General features: G+C 55.0%; 6 protein-coding genes across 6 annotated transcripts; 3 read left to right on the top strand and 3 right to left on the bottom strand.

The window, feature by feature from the left end:
- Window positions 1-738: 738 nt before the first annotated feature.
- On the top strand, window positions 739-1,876 carry CDEST_02391 (Putative BTB/POZ domain-containing protein; the record flags this gene model as incomplete). The annotated part of the gene is made up of 2 exons (XM_062918550.1): window positions 739-1,327; window positions 1,386-1,876. The coding sequence occupies 2 exons, from the start codon at window positions 739-741 to the stop codon at window positions 1,874-1,876; spliced, it is 1,080 nt and encodes a 359-aa protein (XP_062774601.1).
- Window positions 1,877-2,071: 195 nt separating this feature from the next.
- On the bottom strand, window positions 2,072-3,570 carry CDEST_02390 (Putative peptidase M28, glutaminyl-peptide cyclotransferase). Its single transcript, XM_062918549.1, has 2 exons — window positions 2,669-3,570; window positions 2,072-2,604 (listed from the first exon to the last, which is right to left on the bottom strand). The coding sequence occupies exons 1-2, from the start codon at window positions 3,316-3,318 to the stop codon at window positions 2,121-2,123; spliced, it is 1,134 nt and encodes a 377-aa protein (XP_062774600.1). The 5' UTR covers window positions 3,319-3,570; the 3' UTR covers window positions 2,072-2,120.
- A 440-nt stretch (window positions 3,571-4,010) lies between these two features.
- Window positions 4,011-5,860, bottom strand: CDEST_02389 (Putative major facilitator superfamily, MFS transporter superfamily; the record flags this gene model as incomplete). The annotated part of the gene is made up of 3 exons (XM_062918548.1): window positions 4,011-5,091; window positions 5,144-5,171; window positions 5,251-5,860. The coding sequence occupies 3 exons, from the start codon at window positions 5,858-5,860 to the stop codon at window positions 4,011-4,013; spliced, it is 1,719 nt and encodes a 572-aa protein (XP_062774599.1).
- Window positions 5,861-7,237: 1,377 nt separating this feature from the next.
- On the bottom strand, window positions 7,238-9,333 carry CDEST_02388 (Putative Heat shock protein 70 family; the record flags this gene model as incomplete). Its single annotated transcript, XM_062918547.1, has 6 exons — window positions 7,238-7,615; window positions 7,679-7,901; window positions 7,949-8,055; window positions 8,116-8,586; window positions 8,643-9,225; window positions 9,278-9,333. 6 exons carry the CDS (start codon window positions 9,331-9,333, stop codon window positions 7,238-7,240), a joined length of 1,818 nt encoding a protein of 605 aa, XP_062774598.1.
- An 880-nt stretch (window positions 9,334-10,213) lies between these two features.
- On the top strand, window positions 10,214-11,662 carry CDEST_02387 (uncharacterized protein; the record flags this gene model as incomplete). The annotated part of the gene is made up of 2 exons (XM_062918546.1): window positions 10,214-11,126; window positions 11,193-11,662. The coding sequence occupies 2 exons, from the start codon at window positions 10,214-10,216 to the stop codon at window positions 11,660-11,662; spliced, it is 1,383 nt and encodes a 460-aa protein (XP_062774597.1).
- Window positions 11,663-12,253: 591 nt separating this feature from the next.
- Window positions 12,254-15,035, top strand: CDEST_02386 (Putative major facilitator superfamily, MFS transporter superfamily). The gene is made up of 4 exons (XM_062918545.1): window positions 12,254-13,360; window positions 13,411-13,623; window positions 13,678-14,539; window positions 14,612-15,035. The coding sequence occupies exons 1-4, from the start codon at window positions 12,938-12,940 to the stop codon at window positions 14,836-14,838; spliced, it is 1,725 nt and encodes a 574-aa protein (XP_062774596.1). The 5' UTR covers window positions 12,254-12,937; the 3' UTR covers window positions 14,839-15,035.
- The last annotated feature ends 212 nt before the right edge of the window (window positions 15,036-15,247 follow it).

Raw genomic sequence — 15,247 nt, 5'->3', positions numbered from 1 at the left:
ACTGCTTGTTGCCACAAGAGGCTGAAGAGTTGCCTGTCCGCACCTTGGGGTTTCTTTTCCTTTATTCATTACCACATTTCAAGATTCCCAAGTTTTTCTTCTTCTCATTGGACACTTATCATTCTAGGTTGTGGTATTATTGCCAGTCAGATGGAGGACAAGCAAAGTCTCCTTTAACCTGACTTTTTAGGAAGGAAGCATCAAGAGGCGGACAGCTCCTTCTTTCCTTCCTTCCTTCCTTGGGTACCTACTTCAAGCTAGACCAGGCTCAGCCCTTCCTTGCAGATGTCTTTGCCTACTTTCTCCTTGTATCCTTGTACTTTCGGCTTTAGGACTTTCTTTTTAACCCCCTTCCTTACTCTCTCTCACCCTCCTTCACTCTTCCACTCACACTCACAGTTGCCATACGCTCACAGGCCTTACCACACTTCTCAGCTTCAAGCTTTTCTTTTTGCAGCATTTTGTCCAACCGATTTTCATTCTTCAAGGAGACCTGTCGTCCCTTAAGTTTTGTTCTTCAACTTTTATCCTGCTCAGTAAGCCATTTGCTTATTTCGCTGCTGATTTGTCTTCCCTAACGCATCTCTTTACCAGACATCGCTTTGCTTCAAATTACAGTATCGCTGTGTTCTGCGCCGCACATCAAAGAAACCAACATAACTTCCAAGTCCAGCGACCCGAATACTCAGCCAAGCACTTTTTCCAACAAAGACTATTACGCATCATTCCACAACAGCCATGGATCTCTTTTTGGAGACCGAACCGTTTTTCTTCGACCCCAGAGGCGACCTGACCCTCAAGGTCGGCAACGAAGAGGACACGGGCGGAAAGTATACCTTTGTCGTGTGCTCCAGAACCCTAGCTCGATCTTCCACCGTCTTCACGGCCATGCTGTTCAGTGGCTTTGCAGAGTCCTGCCCTAGAGAGGATTCAGAGGAGTCGTCATGGACTGTGGAGCTTCCGGAGGACAGCCCTTACTCCTTCTCTCTCCTCATGGATATCATCCATGGCCATTTCGCGTCGCTCCCAGACATGTTGCGCGCACGAGATCTGCATGACTTGCTCATCTTGACGAACAAGTACGACATGACCCACGTCCTGCACCCCTTGGCCCGCACCTGGTTCAGACCTTACAAAAAGGTCACCACCTGCGTGGGAAACGAGACTGTTCTGTGGATTGCTTGGGAGCTTGGTCACAAGGAGCTCTGTCGCAAGCTCATTCGTTCCCTTGTCTTTGAGTCCAGAGTGGACGAGTACGGCCAGCTGCTCGACAGCAATGGAGATCCTCTCCCAAGGGATTCATTTCTGGAAGGCCCCGGGGTTCTAGGTATTTCCACCACCCCCCTCCAGGCTTTCGGGATGGCCCACTAACAACTGGTCCACAGATCACGTAGCTCAGGTCCGAAGCAGTCTCATTCAAAGTATCGCCTCCCTGTTCCACAAGGCCATCCAGTCGAACCTGGATGGTAATGGATGTAAGGCGCCGACTCGCCCGTCCATGTATTGTTACATGACGAAAACCATCCAATGCGACTCCATAAACGTTGGAGCTCTGGTGCGTTACACCAAGACACTCGGTTTCCAAGGAGAAGGTCACGGGCAGATAGATACCTCCCAGTACCTTGGAAGCGTCAGGGACCTCGCCTCCTCGGTTGAGCAGACAGGCTTCGACCGCATGCTCTTTCACTTGTTCTGCAATCCTTTGCCCGGCATCCGGATGGAGATACAGGACCTTCTGGACTCGGTCGCCCTGCCCGCCCTGGAATCCTACTCGACCTACTTCCAGCAGCAGGCCAAGAAAACGGGTATCGAGAGAGGGGTGCCGGTCGTAATCGAGGAGGGCGAGCCGTCTCGCAAGAGGAGCAGACACGACTGACCCCGTCAATCTCATTCAAGGAAGGTCTATTGAAAGTTGCGAGGTTTTTGGGGACTGAAAAGGTGACAGGACGAGACAAAAGCGGAGACACAAGGACCCCGGTAGCGTACAGCTTTCTATAGACAGGTTTGCAATAGACGCTTTTAATCACTGGACCACGACCAACAGACCAGGCAAAACGGGACGTTGGGGCGTATGTAATATGTTGGATGGTTATTTAATGTATGAACGCTACTACTACAGTCTATTCTCCCTCCTTCTCTTCCGCCATCACCTCATTCGTATCGAGCCATTCCATGGTGAAGGCCGTCACGATCCTCGTCCAGTCCCGCACCGTGGGCATGTCGAGGTGCTCGCCGTCGTCCTCCATGCGGTGCCACACGGCGGGGAAGGGCGAGGGGATGATGTGCAGGACGTTGACGCCCTTCATCATGAAGGGCACGTGGTCGTCGCCGATGCCGCTGCGGCCGAACATCTGCGGGTTCTTCTCGGCGTCGTAGAGGAACGGGTTCTTGGGCTTGGTCTCGAGCACGCCGAGCTCGCGCATGCGCTGCTCAACCTTGGCCATGGCCCGGTAGGCCCAGTGGGTGGACTGGAAGTAGGACGGGATCCGGGGCTCCGCGGAGCCGAGTAGGTCGAGCAGCACGAAGGCGCTGATCTGCTCGAGCGGCGTCTTGTAGTGCGACATGGCCGGGTTGAAGGTGTGCTCCCACTCATTCGACAGGGACCTTGCATGAGTGTCAGTGAGACGGCATCACATCTTTGTGACCACAACAGCGCGATTCGACTTACCTCGCGCCGTACAGCGAGTCCGTGTCGGTCCATGACTTGAAGGCCTCTTCGCCGTCGAGGAAGAGGATCTGGAGGCCCATGTCCATGGGAACGGTGCCGCCCAGCTCACCGAGGGCGACCATCTCATCGTACATCTGGGTCAAGTACGGGTCGAGGGCCTTGGCGACGTGCATGAGCATCGCACACGGCGCGGCACTGTCGGTGGCGCCGATGAAGCCCGCGGGCTCGTACTTGCTGTCGTAGTGGGCGACGAGGGTGAGATAGTTGGCCTGGCCGGGCTTCGTCCAGGGCGGCTCGCGCCTCAAGATGAGGTTCTGGAAGGGCACGTTGGCGTCGCCCGTGGCGGGCGTCTTGTCGGTTGAGTTCTGCCACTGCACGGTCCATTTCGGCAGCGACTTGGTGAAGAAGTCGACAAAGTGGCGCTGCGTCTGGAGCTGGCCGTCCGTGCCGGGCACCCGGGGGATGAGGAGGGGGGAAAGGAGCGGGCCGGCGTGGATGTCGAAGTCGGCCTCGGAGACTGTGACGTTACGCAGCGCGGCGTCGGAGAGCGGCATGTAGGCGCACGCCGAGGCCGCGAGCAGGAGGTGAAGGGAGGCGATCCAGAGTCGGCGGACCTGGCCTCTCACCAAAGGGAGGCCGATGAGGGCCATGGCGGGAGGCGACGGGGAGGGGGAACAGCGTGGGCGTGGGCGCGCGATGGGAACCCCCTAATCTCATGAACTCATGCTGTTTCTATCGCGGAGCCGTAAGTTCGGAGGCTTGCGGCGGCGCGGGATGCCGTCGGAATAAGGTAACGACGTGTTGAGTTCGCGACGGAGCTCCGAGGGGGGGGCGGTTTAAGTGAGAGTTGAGGCTCCAAGCAGCGGCGATGTTGGAAGTTTCCGAAGAGGTGTCAACTTTTGGGACGTTTCCAATCCGAACCTGACCGAGGGAAGGGATGTCCGCAAGGGGTTAGACCGAAACCCTCCTGCAACATTGAGCTGCATTCCCCCCAATCCCTCCCCTGGTCGTGCTGTTTTGCCGTGGTGGGTCCCGGGTGGATTAGATAAGGTGCTCAGGGGTCCGCTTCTCCGCAGGGCCCGGAGGTGCACGTTCCACCGCGACAACCCTCCCGTGCCTGTCACACTTCTTTCTCACTCACTTACTTATTCACTGAGATCTCACTCATCGCAGTTTGTATCTCATAACCTACTTCGAACTCATCACTTGCTGTCTTCGCACAGCACACTTTGGAAAACTACATCTATGTACATCTCATCAATCCTCTGTGCTATTCCCAAATCACCCATGTCTATCCCCCCTCTGCTTCCTCCCCAACCCATTGCTGGCCCTCCCTTATCCTTCAAGCACCCCCAGCAGCCGCCGTCATGAACAAGCGTTCCCTCTTCATCAACACACTGCAAACCAGCACAAGGCTTCCGGCAGTGATAACCAAGATGTAAGGAAGGTTTAGGGCCTCGACAATGGCTTCGAGAATCTCCTGCTGCATCTGCGGCGGCAGCGTCGTGACGAACTCCGCCCCGACACCCGCAATCGCAAGATGGATCTGGTCCTCCGTGACAGTGTCGGGGAGGATCTCGGCAAGCCGGGTCTCGGCCCTGTTAAGGAACACGGCGTTGCCGACGGCCAGGGCGATGTTGATCCCGCCCGTCTGCGCCAGCGCCATCAGCGACGCCGCGACGGCCGCCATGTGCTCCGGCACGCTGGCCTGCGAGATGGAGAACCCCGCCTGCGTGTACGTGCCAACCCCGGCGCCGAGCATGGCCGAGGCCCCGTAGACCCACGCCGTGCTAGTGTCGGTTTCAACGACGTACATGAGGCTGGCGGCGACCACCGTGATGATGCCGCCGACGGTGAACCACGGCATGTACAGCCCGAACCTGCCCGACGGGTGCGACAGCATGCCGCCCTGCGCGAGCGTGACTGTAACCATGACCAAGATGAACGGCAGCAGGCGCACGGCGGCGTCGATGGCGCTGTCGCCCCGCGAAAACTGGAAGAAGACCGGGATGAAGTACACCGGGATAAAGATTGCGCAACCCCCCGAGGCGGTCACGCAGAACATCAGCACCATCGTGCGGTAGTACTTACGGGAACTGATCAGTTCGACCGGGAAGATGCGGCGCTCCACGGTCGTGCCGATGGAATACGCCTGCTGGACGCCGAAGACGACGAACAAGACTCCGGCGACGACGAAGAGGGCGATCTCCGAGCCGGAGTCCCACTCATACATGACGCCCCCGAAGCTGATGGCCATGGTGAAGGTGACGATAGCGCCGAGCATGAGCACGGCGCCGACCCAGTCGACCTCGGCCAACCGTTTGACGATGGATGCGCCGGGCTGCGGATCCGGAGACGGCAGCATGAAGATATAAACCGGTGCCGCAAGAGCGCCGATCGGGAGGTTGATGTAAAAGGCCCACCTGGTCAAATGTCAGCCATCTTAGTACCCGACTCTGGTTCGATAACACTCACCGCCATGTTGCATCCGAGTCGGCGAACGCTTTTCATGGTAAAACATTTTCATCAGCTGGTATGTCCGGGGACGATTGGCACGGAAACAAAACAGTGTGGCAACGCACCTCCCCCGACCAAGGGTCCAAGAATCGTGCCGAGGCCCCAGGTCAGCCCGATGGATGCCAGATACATCGGCCGCTCCTGGATCGTCGTCGTCGCGGCGATGAGGACCATGACGCCGAGGTACATGCCGACGCCGCCGAGTCCACACAGCGCCCGCCCGACGATGAGGCTGTCCATGTTCGGCGCCGCACCGCAGAGCGCGCTGCCAATCTCGAAGACGACGACGCTCCCGATGTACAACCACTTGGGCTTGAGGTGCGAGTACAGCTGGCCGAAGAGGAGGTTCACGGCCGTCGAGACCATGATGAAAGCGACGGCCAGCCATGCAATGTCCTCGATGGCGTCGAACTGCAGGACAATCTGCGGCTGCACGTCCGCGACGACGGTGTTGTCGAGAGCGAAGAGGAACGTCGACGAGAGAATGGCGAAGACGATGAGGTACCACTTGAGCCCGGTTACTGTACGTACGGGCCCTGAGGAGGCAGGTTCTTTGGCCCGCTCGTTGTCGGTGGTGTCCCCTGAGAGAGGACCCTTGTTGGAGGAAGAGTCGGGTGGATCTGCCTTCTCCAGCAGCATGCCGGCCTGGGGCTGAGCCTCGGGCTGAGCGGTCATGCTTTCTCGATTTTCAAACAAAGATAGAAAGAAACCTCTCAAGAGATACCGACGGTTATCGAAGTGGCAGTCTTCATCTTCCGAGTAGCCTTGGACGGATCCCAGCTTGATTAAATACTCCCGTCGTCAGGACTCCCAACCATTGGACCGTGTGGAAGCAATCCATAAGCTCTAGCTAGTATCCTTACTGGACTTATGGCACCATAGAGGCTGTAAGCCCCAACGTCCGGTTGGTCTAAATGTCTGGCCCTTTTTGCCTGCCTCCAGAGCTAGCTTGGGGAACTCACGCAGCCCAACTTTCCACCTGGCCGCGCTTCGATTCTGCTGCGTCGAAGCCGAGTCGAAGGCTCAGAGTCCCCCCATCACAGAACTCTATCTTCACCGTACCTTCGACGTTTCAATGGTGACTTGCAAAGACTGTTTCATCTTCGCAAAGAAGCGCGCGGGAAAGATAGAGGCCCAAAAGGGGGTCACTCTGCGGTAAAGCGAAAACCTTTTCATGACAAGCTTCCCGGCCTCACGTCGGCCAAAATACGAGAACCGCATGGCATGCCCCCAACCTCCAGGTCTCTGGGAACCACTCGTTCCAAAAGTGTCGCCATCGGATCATGTCTACTTGCCTGATTGGTTGCCTGCTGACCCTGGAAGGGCCAAAGTGCAAATCCCGGTAAGCTCGAAGCTGACATGCCGCATGTCAGAAACGCCACGGACAGCGTGTTCTGGCATCTATCGCGCTGCCTGACGTATGAGATGCAGCCCTGCTCGGGAAGTCTCACCGCCGCGATGTGCTTCTTTTACCTGCCCGCCTGGACAACTCGATGCCGTGGTCCAATGACGATGACTCGCCCATTGTGGCTGTGATAAGACCCAGAGTAGACAACTCATAGCTGAAGCAATTGCCGACGACATCCGTGGCTGATTGGGCTGATAACGTGCGATTGAGTCCAGATGTGAGAGGCCGACCTCTGTTGCCTGTTCTTGTTTGATTGGTTGCCTCACGGTGAACGGACTGCTTGGGATACAGCTGTCGCACTTAGCTCGTCTCACCAGCTGCATTCTTCGTCACTGGCTCTTAGTCTTTATGTTCATGTTTCCGTTTGCTCTCTCCCCGATTTTCCACCTACCGTGTTCTGTCATGGAAGCCACAGAAAGCGATCAAGATTCGGGAATCCCCGCAAGTAAGCTGGAATGTTTCTAAATGACAGCTTGCCTGTCTGCCTGTTTCTATTGCCAATATACGTTTTGTCGAATCCTGTGTGTCAGATGCGGTTTCTGAAGTTTGTCTTCTGCCACTCCCAGATAACCAAGCGTTGTTGCAATCCTAGCTTTCGGCTCTTCCAATGTGTGACCGAGGAAACCCGCGTCGTCTTCGACTCCCTACTTACTCTCGGCCTTGTACCGAGACTGCTCCTTGGTCAGACCACCCTCAAAGTCCACGTCAACATTCTTCGAGCAGACATGCTTCCCATTATAGAGGACGGTAAAGTCAATGCCGGCGCCAGCACATGTCATCTCGACGGTATATTCAAGCTTGCCGAAAACCTTGCCGAGAGAGTTGGTGAAGCGTGGCAAAGTCTCAAAGTCGATCGCCTTGTTCCACGTGACGTCACAAAGCTTCTTGACGTCCGAGGTTTGGCGCTTCGGGGCTGGCGAAGTCGCAGTGACATAGAATGTGTCCGTGATATTCTTCGGTGCCGAAGAGTACAGTCGGTAGTACTCGTGGCGGACAGGTTGCGTGTTTGAGATGTCCATGCCCTGGATAAAAGCCATTAGTCAGTATGACGGTCGCCATTTCTGAGTGTTTAGTTTTCTGTATACCTGCTTGAGAAACCATTTCATGTTCCCACCGACACACCAATCTTGTTCCTGCTGGTACCAGGACTTGTCGGAAGAATTGTGAAGTGCCGGGTCGAATTTCTGATAATACTCAAGGCCGTAGCTGGCACGAGAGATTCTCGAACGCACGCTGACTGCGAGATGAGGGCTGAGGCTCAGGCTAGCAAGTCCCTGGAGCGTTGCACCACGGCAAATGGCAGTCCAGCTTTTACGTGTCAGCGATGTACATCTCCCGAAAGACATCTCACTTACGGTTTGGTTCCGGAAGACTGAAGGAGCGTAATGCCATCGCCAAGCATCGACTTGACATAATTATGGATGTATCTGCTTCGGCCAAAACCGCCAACAAGAATGACAGTCTGTCTCATTGTCAACATACATTCAAAATACCAATGTTGGGCTCGATTGAGCTCTCTTACCTTGGGCATTTTGCCGGAAACTGTAAGCACACCATCGATCTGCTTCTGGATCAGGTTGCCAATCTTCTTGGCAATCGGATCAAAGACCTGGTGCAAGTCACTGTGTCCGAGCATCAGGTTTCGCTTGCGCTTGATGCCCCGCGTCGCGCCATTTCGGATTTGGCACTCGGGAGGCAACCTGAAGTTCCAAGTGCGACCCTCTTGGCCCTCGTATCGCTTCTTGATACCATTCTCCCAATCACAGTTCAACATATTGGCGGCCTCTTCATTGGGCACCATCGCCCAAGCAGCAGGCGTGACCTTCTTCTTGATGAGGTTGAGGAATCCTTCATCGAGGAATACAGCACCGCAGAGTCCGCCGTCGCCCTTAATGGCTTCGCGGACCACTGTAGGGCTCAGTTTTGTGATCTCATAGCTGATCAGGTCGACGGTACCACCGCCGGCATCGCACACGACGAAATAGTCGCCCTCCTGCAACTGATGTCAGGTGGCGTGGAAACCATGATTATACGTTTCTTCGCACTTACCTTGGCAAGCGGTTTACTGGTAACATCCTTGGTGGTTGCTAGAGCCGCGGCTTCTGGCTCAGAGATGAAAGCCAAGGTTGTCTCGCCAACAGGACGTTTGTGGGTAATTCCTGCATATTCTGCAGCACGTCTCATGCGAGTTTTGGCATAATCAGGCCAGATGGCTGGCAAGGTAATGACGACGTGAAATCTGCAAAGCTTGACAGTCTCCTCCCCGGCAGAAATGCCAATGCACTCCATGGAATGATTCCACAGAAGGCGAAGATAGCTACTGATGATCTCGATGGAGTCTTTGTTGGCTGCTTTGGCGAGAGCCTTGGCAGTTGCAATCTGTGAAGAATGTTGAATGTCGGGTGGGAGATCCCCCTCATCCACGAGCAGTAGCTTGAACCACTTCAGAGGCTCCTGGTCTGTATCGAGTGGAATGCCGGATCCCCAAAAGACCTCACCTTGAGACTTTTGGAAGAGAATCGCAGTGGGGGTCTTCTCGGTGTCCGACGCGAAGTTCAGCTCGGTTTCCCATCGGGTGATTACTTCAATGACATCTGGCTGGCCCGAGTATGCCCAACTGACACCCGAGAACCTAGATGAGAGTCAGCACACGAGTAGGAAATAATTGTGGAAGGGACACTGACGTAGTGCCAAAGTCGATGCCAACGACAATGACATGCTCCTTCTCCTTTCCAGCCATTTGAGAGGTTGTCACGATGATTTTTGTCTGTGGTAGAAAATTAGCAAATCGGCAAGAGTGATGCGATTTTGAAAACCGGCAAGCCTTCTGGAAGAGTAAGTTTGATCGAGAGAATTCTTGAGTGATTCGAGGGCATAGTTGAGGGGTCAAAAGGGTAATTTTTTGGATACGAGCTGTGGACGGGATGTACCTGCCTGAATGTTGACTTATCCACCGTGTGTGGCGGGCGAGTAGTGAAAGAGAAAGACAGCAGGCCGGGTCAGGGGATGTGAGTTGATTCGGTTAAGAAAATAGGAAAGGTAGAAGTTGGAACTGAGAATACGAACTCTAAATACGGAGGTAGAGGGGAGAAGTGGCCCATCGTACTCACTTTGAGGAAGGAAGGAGGATTTCGAACTCAGAATTTGCATAGGTGAAAAACCAAGGTATGGAAAATTGGGAGCAAGAAGGAGCGACTACAAAATGCTCAAAACGTTGAGAGTAAGCCGGGATTACGAGGGCAGGAACGATGAGTCTTTGAGTGCACTTTCTTTGACCTGTTATCGTTTCTGAGAAGGCCTTCCTTCCTTAAATAAAAAGACCGCAGTGTTCTTCTCTGGTCATTACCTTCTATTTCTATCCCCCACTCAGCACTCAGCCAATATTCAAATCTTACTAGCAAGTCCACCAACGTTTCTTTTTTCTCACATTCAATTTATTCGCAACTCAACAGCCACATCTACAAGTTTCAACGCAAAAAAGCTTTCTTCTAACAAGTCCGTCACTCAACCTGACATGCCTCCTCATGTTGGCCCAAAGGTATGTAGTCGCCTCACAACCAAGCATGCTGAAGTGATTTGCGTCACCTACTTACAAAGCGCAGCGCGACCCCGATGTCAAAATGGAGGTCGACGAACTCCCAAAGTCGCGCCTCGAGCTAGATGGAAAGAGCAAAGACTCACCGGTCTCTATCAGTGCCCCACGGGAAGAGATGAGCAACAAGCCGTCTCTCTATGAGAATGCCAACGCACCATTTTCATTTCGCGAACAGCGTCTATGGCAAACTGTCTCGGCACGAAACAAGAAAATCAGAGAACTCGAGAAAAGACTTCGGCAAGACATACCCTCTGCCGACCCTCGCGCGAATTCGAGTACCACCATGGACAGAGAGGCTATGATGAGACATCTTGCCGTGATAGAAAGCCTCGCAGAAGAGAACGCGCAACTGAAACATCGAGTCCGTCAATTGGAAGCGCACGGAGAGGAGAAGGCCGAACTACAGAATTCCCTTGCTGAAGCATCCAAAGTGGCCGATATGAATGAGGAGAGACGTGCCAAAGACGAGAAAAACTACCAAGAGATCGTCAAAAAACTCGAAGGACGCATAGGAGAACTTACGAATCACACTCAAAGCCTTGGTCAGCAGCTGGTTTCACTCAAGGCCCATAATACTGGAAACCGAACACTCGCCAACGATGGGAAGGTTTCTGATGACGAGATACGATCCCTTTGGCAGCAGATGGCCTTCAACATCCAAAACATCGTTGCCAACTTTCTCACTGGCCGTCCTCGTCCTACACAGGAAGAACTACGTCACGAGCATAGCACCACTGGGAGCTGTGTCGTCTGTCAATTGACTCCCGAAGGTTTAAGCTTGCTGTGGAACGAAGACATGAGGGACAGTGTGCTTGAGGGAATGATTTGGGTTGCCATCTGCGGGTACACCTTTGAGAACGTCCGACAAGACAACCGTGTGACCATCTGGGGCGGCGGCATCGGAAAGATTTTCTCCAGGCTCTACAGAATTCTCTTCGGTAAGAACCTCCACATCCTCCAAGAAAACAGAAGGACTACAGAGCACATTTACTGATGAAAAGTAGTTGCTGTTAAGAGAGCCGGAACGGACCCTGCTGCGGTGCTGCGGTGGAAGTCAGAAAGCGCTCGACTGATCGATAGCATTATGGGTGCCAGTGAAGAATCAATGCAAAGTGCAGTGAGAGACGAGTTCACAGGCCTTTCTAGGTTTCTCCCCAGCAACAACGAAGATCTCGTATCCGATTTTTTCAAGGAGCTCAACATAGTTTTCGAGGATGCAGTTCATCTTCATGCGATATTCATGAAGTCTCGGGCTCTTTTCTACATTGATTGGGCCATCAAACACACCTCTCCTGACAGCGGCCTACTCTACGACCCCGAGCGCCACAATGCCGAAGCTTGGGTGCAGGATCTGAGCAACAAGAGCATCGTCCTCTTCAGCATCTCGCCAGGGCTTATCAAGATGGGCAACGCGGACGGTGACAGCTACGACAAGCGCATTCGACTTGCCAAATCATCGGTTGTCTGCAATTAGGTCACCACGGGATCGTGTTGGCGTCTTCGACTGTCGCGACGGAGCGAATTGGGGTCTGGTGGTGGTTTCTTGGGATGGCTTCTTGGAGTGCATGGACATGAAGGGTTGAAACATGCAACCACGGGCTCATCATGCGGCCTCGTTGACGCGTTGGTCGTGGATTGACAGCACGCGGGCACTGGTTTAGCTTCAGATGCTGGCTTCATAGCATTGAAGCTGTCAAACCTGGAATTAAAAAGATTTGCATCGGAATTATTTAGAAGTATTGGCGTGGTGTTATTATTACACACAACATTGACAAAAAATTTGGAGTCGATGGTTGAAGGTGTGGACTTGGAAAAAGCAAAAACTGATAGCACAACTCGGTTTCGATCCGAGGACCTCTGGGTTATGAGCCCAGCGCTCTACCCCTGAGCTATTGTGCTTGATGCCATTTTGGCTCAAACTTTGAAACATATAGCCTTGAAGTGGAGCGCATCCATTGCGGCTAGTGTGGATGGGACTACAACGACTGCACACAACTGAACAGTGGCAGAAGCTTGAACAGTGACCAAGTATTTTGTTTCAAAGGATTTTATTCAGCCCGTATCCTCATCATTCCGAACGTCCAGCACGGCCCGCCCAACCGAACCCCCCCCCGGACGCCGGATATCGGAGCATGTGGACCAGACCGCACCTCTCGCGTGCTCACCCCCACGCCGAGTCGGTGCCGCGCGATGATGGACTCGCTGGGCGATGATAGGACAAGGCGACCCCCAAGACCTTAGCACACCCTGGGCCCTGATCTCGCGCCGCGGTCAGTGAGCTTATCTCCGCGACAATTCCCCTCGGGCGGGTTTGGTTCCTTCGGTACCTAGTCATGGTAAACGACCAACGTCTCCCCCTTTCCAGAGTCGCTTGTGTCATGGAAATCCGTCGTAGTTTGAACAAAACTTCCCCCAATTGAACAAACGACGTGCTGTGAACTGAAGCTACATTCCCAACCAAGGTTGTTGGAAGACGGCATCTTATGTTTTGGGTGCCAAGCAAATAACCGACTTCCGTATCCAAGTGCCATGACTTCATCACCATCGCTTACCAACTCAACTAGCCCCCCTCGACGGACGCTCGCGCAAACGCTAGCATCGGCATTCGACTCCCCAACGAAAAAGATCAGGCGGAAGACCCCGGGCCAAACGTGCTCGGAAACGCAGATTATAGACCGCTGCCACTACAGGAGAATTTCAACTGATCTCCAAGTTTCGGTGCGAAGGAAGTATAAATATATAAAAGCCCATGGCGCAGACGCGAAACTCTGCCGATGATGGCAGAGGCAACACGAGCACGGACGTCGTCGGCGACAGGGACATGGTCGCGGCGCCTGAGGCTGCGGCTGCGACGGCCGGGCCCGACGAGGCGGAGACGGAGGAGGTGGCAGTGGCGGGAGAAGCTTCCAGCCCGCAGGTCTCAGCCCTGAACTCTACCCCGGATGGCTCCGGTGTGGAGAGGAGAGGGGGCAATGTCTGGGCGGGCGACGAGACGAGGTCACCCACGCCGTCGCCGTCGAATTCGGACTGCGAATCGCACCGCGGCGGCAAGGGACGCGACGGGGTCGTGGATCTGGTAGTGAAGGCGCTCACCTGGACGCCGAGGAAGCTTCGGTACGATCCCGAGAACCCTCCGCAGTTTACTCTGGCGCTGAACTTTATGTTTGCCGTGGTGAGTTTGTATCTATGCGATCAGACGAAAGACATACTAATCGGTTGCAGGCGGCGACGTTTACGGTGGCCAACCTCTATTACAGCCAGCCGGTGCTGAATAGGATCGCCGAGACGTTCGAAGTCAGCTTTGAGAGGGCGTCGTCGGTAGCGACGTTGATGCAGGCCGGATACGCGGCTGGGCTATTGTTCATCTGCCCGCTGGGCGACATGGTGCGGCGCCGGCCGTTTATCCTGGGACTCATCTGGGTGACGGCGATGCTCGTGAGTAAATGCGGATGAGAGATTCCGGGGTTGCGTGAAGCTGACGGTCTCCAGTGGCTCGGCCTCTGCGTGACAAACTCCTTCGAGGCATTCCTGGGCCTCTCTTTTATCGTCGGTGCCACGACTGTCACGCCGCAGCTCATGCTCCCGCTCGTGGCCGACATGGCCCCGACGCACAGGAAAGCAAGCTCGCTGTCCATCACGACGTCGGGCCTGATGCTCGGCATGCTCATCGCGCGCCTTTTGTCGGGCATCGTGGCCAACTACACGTCGTGGCGCACAATCTACTGGGTCTCGTTCGGAGCGCAGTACGCCATTCTCATCCTGTTGTTCTTCTTCCTGCCGGACTATCCGTCCAAGAACCCGGACGGGCTGAACTACTTTCGCGCGCTGTGGACGATCGTGACCATGTTGTTTACGGAGCCAGTTCTTGTGCAGGCGTGCTTGATAGGGTTCTTCATCAGTGCCATCTTCACGTCGTTCTGGACGACGTTGACGTTTCTGCTGGCGTCACCGCCGTACGAGTACCCGTCCATCACGATCGGGCTGTTCTCGCTCATCGGCATCGCGGCAATCTGCGGCGGGCCGGTTTACGGGCGGCTCATCATGGACCGATACGTGCCGTTCCTGTCGTCGGTGCTGGGTCAGATAGTCATTTTCGTCGGATGCGTGGTGGGCGCCTTCACGGGCGAGTTCACGGTTGCGGGACCTGTCATCCAGGCGATCTGTATCGACATGGGCATCCAGACGGCACAGACGGCGAACCGGACATCTATCTACACCATCAACGCCAAGGCGAGGAACAGGGTCAACACCGCGTACATGGTGTGCGTGTTTTGCGGACAGCTGACAGGGACAGCGGTGGGCAACAGGCTGTATGCGCAGGGCGGTTGGAAGTACAGCGGAGGCGTATCTGGTAAGTGGTCTTTTGGTCGTGTGGTGCGAGGCGTTGTGGTGCGAATGCTAATGCCGATGCGCTCTCCTTTAGTTGGTTTCATCGGTCTATCAATTATCATCACCATGCTCAAAGGCCCAAGGGAGACGAGGTGGATCGGCTGGAGCGGCGGGCACAAGCTGCGCAGAGACAACGTCGCGAAGAAGCCGGAGCCGGTGTCGCCCGAAGATGAACGAGGGACAACGAGGGCGGAAGGGGAGGAGGAGGCGACGGGGGAAAAGAGGCCGGAGACCGGAGCCGATCACTCGGTGGCGCGATGATTCGGCGGTGACCGGGGGTCGATGTACGTCGGTGGCTGGGCCCGGGTCTTGGCTGTCGAATTGTGGTCTGGCCAGCAGGTGTCCCATGTCCATATTGAACTCCAGTTGAGCAAAGTTTGGCCCGTCCAGATGAGGCTTTTGAGCTGAAACTGCGATGATGAAGTGTCGGAAACTCAAGCTCGAGAGATGCTCATGACGTAGGTGCCTAGGGGGCAAGGCAGATGCTGCTGCCGCCAGGTTCCTTCTTCCGCGATTTGTTGTTTCTCAATCCTTCCGCCTTTCCTCCCCTCCCCGCCGGCATGAACCCTCTTTCCTTCTCGAGGTGTGTGTGTGTGTGTGTGTTCTTCCTTCCTTTCGCGGCACAGCGCGTGACCCCGGAAACGAGCCCCGCCGGTCGCCCGCCAAGACT

Source organism: Colletotrichum destructivum, chromosome 2, assembly GCF_034447905.1.
Source record: "Colletotrichum destructivum chromosome 2, complete sequence".
NCBI classification, from domain to species: Eukaryota; Fungi; Ascomycota; class Sordariomycetes; order Glomerellales; family Glomerellaceae; genus Colletotrichum; species Colletotrichum destructivum.
The sequence above is the reverse complement of the archived record's forward strand: the minus strand, read 5'-3'. Positions and strand labels throughout refer to the sequence as shown.

Coding starts and splice junctions, on each gene's coding strand:
- CDEST_02386 (XM_062918545.1), top strand. CDS start 12,938: ATGGCGCAGACGCGAAACTCTGCCGATGATGGCAGAGGCAACACGAGC. Junction 13,361..13,410: donor TGAACTTTATGTTTGCCGTG/GTGAGTTTGTAT, acceptor AATCGGTTGCAG/GCGGCGACGTTTACGGTGGC. Junction 13,624..13,677: donor TCTGGGTGACGGCGATGCTC/GTGAGTAAATGC, acceptor GACGGTCTCCAG/TGGCTCGGCCTCTGCGTGAC.
- CDEST_02390 (XM_062918549.1), bottom strand. CDS start 3,318: ATGGCCCTCATCGGCCTCCCTTTGGTGAGAGGCCAGGTCCGCCGACTC. Junction 2,605..2,668: donor GACTCGCTGTACGGCGCGAG/GTAAGTCGAATC, acceptor CACTCATGCAAG/GTCCCTGTCGAATGAGTGGG.